Raw genomic sequence first — 8,056 nt, 5'->3', positions numbered from 1 at the left:
CTACACTGTCCCCATCAAACACTCCCAGGACAGGTACAGCACGGGGTTAGATACAGAGTAAAGCTCCCTCTACACTGACCCCCATCAAACACTCCCAGGACAGGTACAGCACGGGGTTAGATACAGAGTAAAGCTCCCTCTACACTGACCCCCATCAAACACTCCCAGGACAGGTACAGCACGGGGTTAGATACAGAGTAAAGCTCCCTCTACACTGTCCCCATCAAACACTCCCAGGACAGGTACAGCACGGGGTTAGATACAGAGTAAAGCTCCCTCTACACTGACCCCCATCAAACACTCCCAGGACAGGTACAGCACGGGGTTAGATACAGAGTAAAGCTCCCTCTACACTGACCCCCATCAAACACTCCCAGGACAGGTACAGCACGGGGTTAGATACAGAGTAAAGCTCCCTCTACACTGTCCCCCTCCATCAAACACTCCCAGGACAGGTACAGCACGGGGTTAGATACAGAGTAAAGCTCCCTCTACACTGTGCCCCCCCCATCAAACACTCCCAGGACAGGTACAGCACAGGGTTAGATACAGAGTAAAGCTCCCTCTACACTGTCCCCCCATCAAACACTCCCAGGACAGGTACAGCACGGGGTGAGATACAGAGTAAAGCTCCCTCTACACTGTCCCCCCCATCAAACACTCCCAGGACAGGTACAGCACGGGGTTAGATACAGAGTAAAGCTCCCTCTACACTGTCCCCATCAAACACTCCCAGGACAGGTACAGCACGGGGTTAGATACAGAGTAAAGCTCCCTCTACACTGTCCCCCCATCAAACACTCCCAGTGTCGGCTAGTATTCATCAGGCAGCAAACAGACTGGTCTGTCTATAAAACCATGATGGTATATTTTCAGAATAAAGACAGAGAATTGACAGGAATAATAATTCTATATAAATAACCATCAGCACAGAGAGACAGCCAGCATTGTGAAACACAAAGAATGAAGTGAGATTCACCTTAATACTTCAGGATAGACCTACAGGCCCAGGCCTCAGGCCCTGTGCTCGCCCAGGTCCCACACTTGCACAGGCCTCAGGCCCAGGCCCCGTGCTTGCCCAAGCCTCAGGCCCTGCGCTCACCCAGGCCTCAGGCCCTGGCCCCATGCTTGCCCAAGCCTCAGGCCCCAGTGCTCACCCAGGCCCCAAGCTTGCCCAGGCCTCAGATCCCGGCGCTCTGCCAGGCCTCAGGCCCCAGGCCCAAGCCGCATGCTTGCCCAGGCTTCAGGCCCTGGCATTCTCACAGGCCTGAGGCCCAGGCACTTGTTCAGGCCCTGGCCCCAGGGATCAGGCCTCAGGCTCCGCACTCGCCCAGGCCCCAGGCTCCAGGCTCACCCAGGCCTCAGGCTCCATGCTCGCCCAGGCCTCAGCAGTCGCTTAGGCCTCGCTCTCTCCGGCTGCGGCGTTCTGTATCTCCTCCTCCAAGATCGGAACGATCAGGTTGTCCTTCGACATCAGGTTGTACTTGATGACAAACTTGGTGAAGCGATGGCAGAGGAAGGTTTCGTTCTGTGAAGGGAACAGCGCAGGATTAGGTCAGTGACAGTCCCGACCCCTTAGTAAGTGCCCCCTCCTCCCTCTCTCCAAGGAACCAGCTTCCAGCCACAGCTCCGGCCAGCCCCCCGGCTCCTCCACAGAGCTCCCACCAACACCCCCCCCCATCCCAATCCAGGAGGCATCGAATCAAATCCCTGGAGGGCTATTCCAGTCGGGAGGAGTAGAGGTGACACAGAGCAGGACAAGATGCTGGAAGAGGGAGGAGGTAACACAGACGGTGACACCTCGATACCGGAGCTAGCAGGGGAGCTGGGTTAGGATACCACAGCATACCAACAACGGAGGAGGAGGAGGAGGAGGCCTTTCGGCCCAGCGAGCCTGCACCAACAACAATCCCAACCAGGCCCTATCCCGTTAATTGGGCAGGTCTCCCCCATCCCTAGCATAATGGTGGGTAGGGGGTGAGGGAAGCGGGGTGATTTGGGGGGATACGAACACAGAGACACAACACCCACCTACATCCCAGTCCACCCCACCCACACACACCCCCAAGAGCCCACACCCCTCCACCCCACAAACAACCACAACCACCCCCCCCCCCCCAAGCACCCACACACCACCCCCCCCAAGCACCCACAGCCCTCCACCCCACAAACAACCACAACCCCCCCCAGGTGCCCACACACCCCTCCACCCCACAAACTCCCCCAAGCGCCCACAGCCCTCCACCCCACAGACCCACACACACCCCCAAACACCCACAGCCCTCCACCCCACAAACCACCACAACCCCAAGCGCCCACACCCCCCCCCACCCCACAAACAACCACAAACCCCCCCCCCCCCAAGCACCCACACCCCCCACCCCACAAACAACCACAACCCTCCCCAAGCACCCACACCCCTCCACTCCACAAACCACCCCCCCAACCAAGCACCCCCCCCCCCCCAAAGCACCCACACCCCTCCACCCCACCCCACAAACAACCACAAACCCACCCCACCCCCCACCACCCCCCACAGGCGCCTGCACCCCTCTATCCCACACCATACTGTTTTGTTTTTAATCGATTTCCCTGGGGAGCGATGGGGAGCGAGGGCCGGGGGAACCCACCTCGTAATCGTCGAAGATTTGCCGATGGTGGAAGTACGCGTGCGAAAAGATCCGGTAGATCCTACGACAGACAGAGCCCAGCTTGGCCACGGACGACTCCTTAATGCTCACCCTACCCCGGGGTGAGGAGAGAAAGAGGGAATGGTTAAACACAAGGTAGGTGAGGGGGGGGGTTTTATTTCTATATTATGTACCAAAGAACAACCCCGCACGGGAAACAGGCCCTTCGGCCCCACGAGCCCACGCCACCGCATCACCCTACACCTACCCTGCCCCGTGTGTGTGCGTGTGTGCGTGTGTGTGTGCGTGTGTGTGTGCGTGTGTGTGTGCGTGTGTGTGTGCGTGTGTGTGTGTGTGTGTGTGCGTGCGTGTGTGCGTGTGTGTGTGCGTGTGTGCGTGCGTGTGTGCGTGTGTGTGTGCGCGTGTGTGTGCGTGTGTGTGTGTGTGTGCGTGCGTGTGTGCGTGCGTGTGTGTGTGCGTGTGTGTGTGCGTGCGTGTGTGCGTGCGTGTGTGCGTGCGTGTGTGTGTGCGTGTGTGTGTGTGCGTGTGTGTGTGCGTGTGTGTGTGCGCGTGTGTGTGCGCGTGTGTGCGTGTGCATGTGCGTGCGCGCGAGTGGAACCCCTAATGTAGCCAGATTCAGGGGAGAATAGTGTAGGGTCAACTTGTTACACCAATCAGCCAAAGAGCACATCTTTGGGGTGTGGGAGGAAACCGGAGCGACCGGAGAACATAAGAAATAGGAGCAGGAGTAGGCCATCTGGCCCCTCGAGCCTGCCCCGCCATTCAATAAGATCATGGCTGATCTGTCGTGGCTCAGTTCCACCTTCCCGCCCTCTCCCCATAACCCTTAATCCCCTCTCTTATCAAAAACCCATCAACCCGCGTCTTAAATATATTTAGCGAGGCAGCCTCCACCACTTCAACGGGCAGAGAATTCCAGAGATTCACCACCCTTTGAGTGAAGAAGTTCCTCCTCAACTCCGTTCTAAACCGCCCCCCCTTTATCTTGAGGCTGTGCCCCCTAGTCCTATTATCCTTTCTGAGTGGGAAGAGTCTCTCCACCTCTATCACGCAGGCACGGGGAGAATGCGCAAACTCTCACAGACACCGGCCCAAATCCGTGTGTCTGCGCAGCTAGCAGTGATAGTCACTGAGCTGTCGCGGTGCCCGTCTGCTGGTCCAGGATTAAGCACACACAAACGACGCGAAGTACTAGGCCACTCCCGGAACCTCCAAGAGCAGCCCACGCACGACCCACCGTGTGCACGCCCCTCGTCTGACAACGAGGTGTTCTTTGTACGCAGAGGAAACCCACGCAGACACGAGGAGAATGTGCAAACTCCACACAGGTAGTGAGCCGAGCCGGGAATCAAACCCAGGACCCTGGAGCTGTGAAGCAGCAGTGCTAACCACTGCGCTACCGCGTTCCCCATGCATCTGCCCCCCCAACCCCCTGGCAGTAGGGATGGCAGGGGTAGGGGCCACTCCAGACCTGGGCTAGGGGCTGGACTCCCCTTCACCAAGTGAATAACCTCACTGCCACCCCACCGTCAGCCCGAGAGGGTGCCGTATCTCCCGTTATCCCCTTACCTGCTGGGGAAGTATTTGTTACTGTTCAGTAAGCAGGCAGCACCATCCAGCGTGTGTCGTGTGTAGTCAATGGCTGGACACTGAGGAGGTGAACAGAGAGGGGGGGGGGACAGAGTGGGGTGGGGGGTCCAGAGTGGGGCGGGAGGGAGGGAAGGAGGAAGAGGGGGGGTAGAAAAGAGAGAAACGTTTCTTCAGAAGGAACTCTTCAAATGCAGGTAATAAAAATATAACAAAAACTTATCCCAACTTACAAATCAAAGAAAGGGTTTAATAAAGAAACTTCATTACTCCAACAGCCGAGGCCTCACCCTGGGCCAATCCAAGTTCCACACAATTCCCAACAGGTTCTTATTTATCGTGAGTCAGCTGACCATCACATCATCCTCTCGTTGGTTCCCTGGTTTAGTGGGTCAGCTGACCCTCACGGCTTGTTTACCGCATTACATCCGACGCAAAGCTGGGAATAACAGCGCGCAGGAAGATCCCACAAGCCTCAAGAAGGGGAAGCGAAGTGGTCGATCCGGGTGTCGGTACGGAGGAATGGGGTAGGGGCCAGGGTAAGCACTTCACCCGTCTGGGGTCCTTAATGTCCCAACCCAATGGGGTGGGGGCATGGAATCCTTTTGCCTGGGGGGGGGGGTTCTGCGCACAACGATAGGTGACATTCCCGATGTTTCCCACGACTGTGAGATTCCGGGATTTCGGATCCGCACGCCTCAGTACAAAGCCTGATGTGTCTCTCCGATGAACTGGCAGTCCCACAGCGGGAGGAAAACCCAGAGATCGCCAACAGATCGCCACGGAGAGACACGGTGTTTACTCTGGGCTCCTGTTTGAAACCCCCACCCACAGCAGAACGGGGGGTCTTGATTCAGGGTCTGTGTCTGTGCGCTGTAAACTCCCCCAGAGCAGGGGGGGGTCTGGATTCAGGGCCTGTGTCTGTGCGCTGTAAACCACCCCCCCCCCTCCCCCAGAGCAGGGGGGGGTCTGGATTCAGGGTCTGTGTCTGTGTGCTGTAACCACCCCCCCCCCCTCCCCCAGAGCAGGGGGGGGTCTGGATTCAGGGTCTGTGTCTGTGCGCTGTAACACCCCCCTCCCCCAGAGCAGGGGGGGGTCTGGATTCAGGGTCTGTGTCTGTGTACTGTAAACTCCCCCAGAGCAGGGGGGGTCTGGATTCAGGGTCTGTGTCTGTGCGCTGTAAACCACCCCCCCTCTCCCCCAGAGCAGGGGGGGGTCTGGATTCAGGGTCTGTGTCTGTGCGCTGTAATCCCCTCCCCCAGAGCAGGGGGTCTGGATTCAGGGCCTGTGTCTGTGCGCTGTAAACCACCCCCCCCCTCCCCAGAGCAGGGGGGGGTCTGGATTCAGGGTCTGTGTCTGTGCACTGTAACACCCCCCTCCCCCAGAGCAGGGGGTCTGGATTCAGGGTCTGTGTCTGTGTACTGTAAACCACCCCTCCCCCAGAGCAGGGGGGGTCTGGATTCAGAGTCTGTGTCTGTGCGCTGTAAACCAGCCCCCCCCCCCCTCCCCCAGAGCAGGGGTCTGGATTCAGGGTCTGTGTCTGTGCGCTGTAATCCCCTCCCCCAGAGCAGGGGGTCTGGATTCAGGGTCTGTGTCTGTGCGCTGTAACCACCCCTCCCCCAGAGCAGGGGGTCTGGATTCAGGGTCTGTGTCTGTGCACTGTAACACCCCCCTCCCCCAGAGCAGGGGGTCTGGATTCAGGGTCTGTGTCTGTGTACTGTAAACCACCCCTCCCCCAGAGCAGGGGGGGGTCTGTATTCAGGGCCTGTGTCTGTGCGCTGTAAACTCCCCCCTCCCCCAGAGCAGGGGGTCTAGATTCAGGGTCTGTGTCTGTGCACTGTAACACCCCCCTCCCCCAGAGCAGGGGGGGTCTGGATTCAGGGCCTGTGTCTGTGCGCTGTAAACCACCCCCCCCCTCCCCCAGAGCAGGGGGGGGTCTGGATTCAGGGTCTGTGTCTGTGCGCTGTAAACCCCCCTCCCCCAGAGCAGGGGGTCTGGGTTCAGGGTCTGTGTCTGTGCGCTGTAATCCCCCCTCCCCCAGAGCAGGGGGGTCTGGATTCAGGGTCTGTGTCTGTGCACTATAACCACCCCCCCCTCCCCCAGAGCAGGGGTTCTGGATTCAGGGTCTGTGTCTGTGCGCTGTAAACCACCCCCCCTCTCCCCCAGAGCAGGGGGGGTCTGGATTCAGGGTCTGTGTCTGTAACCCCCCCTCCCCCAGAGCAGGGGGGGGTCTGGATTCAGGGTCTGTGTCTGTGCGCTGTAACACCCCCCTCCCCCAGAGCAGGGGGTCTGGATTCAGGGTCTGTGTCTGTAACCCCCCCTCCCCCAGAGCAGGGGGGGGTCTGGATTCAGGGCCTGTGTCTGTGCGCTGTAACACCCCCCTCCCCAGAGCAGGGGGTCTGGATTCAGGGTCTGTGTCTGTGCACTGTAACCACCCCCCCTCCCCCAGAGCAGGGGGTCTGGATTCAGGGTCTGTGTCTGTGCACTGTAACACCCCCCTCCCCCAGAGCAGGGGGGTCTGGATTCAGGGTCTGTGTCTGTGCGCTGTAACACCCCTCTCCCCCAGAGCAGGGGGGGGGTCTGGATTCAGGGTCTGTGTCTGTGCGCTGTAACACCCCTCTCCCCAGAGCAGGGGGGGGTCTGGATTCAGGGTCTGTGTCTGTGCGCTGTAACACCCCCCTCCCCCAGAGCAGGGGGTCTGGGTTCAGGGTCTGTGTCTGTGCGCTGTAATCCCCCCTCCCCCAGAGCAGGGGGGGGTCTGGATTCAGGGTCTGTGTCTGTGTACTGTAACCACCCCCCCCTCCCCAGAGCAGGGGTTCTGGATTCAGGGTCTGTGTCTGTGCGCTATAAACCACCCCCCCTCTCCCCAGAGCAGGGGGTCTGGATTCAGGGTCTGTGTCTGTGTGCTGTAATCCCCTCCCCCCCAGAGCAGGGGGGGTCTGGATTCAGGGTCTGTGTCTGTGCGCTGTAACCCCCTCCCCCACAGCAGGGGGGGGTCTGGATTCAGGGCCTGTGTCTGTGTACTGTAAACCACCCCCTCCCCCAGAGCAGGGGGTCTGGATTCAGGGTCTGTGTCTGTGTGCTGTAAACTCCCCCCTCCCCCAGAGCAGGGGGGGTTCTGGATTCAGGGTCTGTGTCTGTGCGCTGTAACCACCCCCCTCCCCCAGAGCAGGGGGGGGGGGTCTGGATTCAGGGTCTGTGTCTGTGCGCTGTAAACCACCCCCCCTCCCCCAGAGCAGGGGGGGGGGTCTGGATTCAGGGTCTGTGTCTGTGCGCTGTAAACCACCCCTCCCCAGAGCAGGGGGGGGTCTGGATTCAGGGTCTGTGTCTGTGCGCTGTAACACCCCTCTCCCCCAGAGCAGGGGGGGGGGGGTCTGGATTCAGGGCCTGTGTCTGTGCGCTGTAACCCCCCCCCCCCTCCCCCAGAGCAGGGGGGTGTACCTGGATGAACACACGGCACTCCATAACGTTCAGAGATATTGACCGAGTGCCGGTCGGTGGGACGAGGTGGGCAGGTCGGGTGTTTCTAACGAGTCGGGTGTGGGCTCGATGGGCCGTAGGGCCTCTTTTGCGCTGTGAGGTTCTGCGACGCGATCCCTGGCGTCAGGGTGACGCGGGGCGGCTGGGAGCTTACCTCCTTTGGGGTCTTGTGAGCGGCACAGAGAAATATCCACTGTTCCGTGGCGGTCATCTGAGTGCAGGTGTCAGAGTGACACTCACCCTGCGGGGAACAGAGAGATTGATCCATCAGACACATCGTCCCCGCGGCAGGGGCCCCGCGCCCGCCCCCCCACCCCCCCCCCCCCCGCCCCCCCAAC

At 59.9% G+C, this 8,056-nt stretch overlaps 1 protein-coding gene across 1 annotated transcript; it reads right to left on the bottom strand.

Moving 5' to 3' along the window:
- mob4 (MOB family member 4, phocein) lies at positions 1 to 7,959 on the bottom strand (the record flags this gene model as incomplete). Its single annotated transcript, XM_080185172.1, has 4 exons — positions 1 to 1,528; positions 2,631 to 2,742; positions 4,221 to 4,300; positions 7,873 to 7,959. Coding segments are annotated over 4 exons (411 nt in total), but the record flags the coding sequence as incomplete, so codon positions are not given.
- Positions 7,960 to 8,056: the final 97 nt, after the last annotated feature.

The sequence above is a fragment of the Carcharhinus amblyrhynchos genome, unplaced genomic scaffold, assembly GCF_965287045.1.
Source record: "Carcharhinus amblyrhynchos unplaced genomic scaffold, sCarAmb.v2.hapA chromosome_1321, whole genome shotgun sequence".
Classification (NCBI taxonomy): Eukaryota; Metazoa; Chordata; class Chondrichthyes; order Carcharhiniformes; family Carcharhinidae; genus Carcharhinus; species Carcharhinus amblyrhynchos.
Note: the sequence above shows the minus strand (reverse complement) of the source record. Positions and strands in the feature narration are given on the sequence as shown.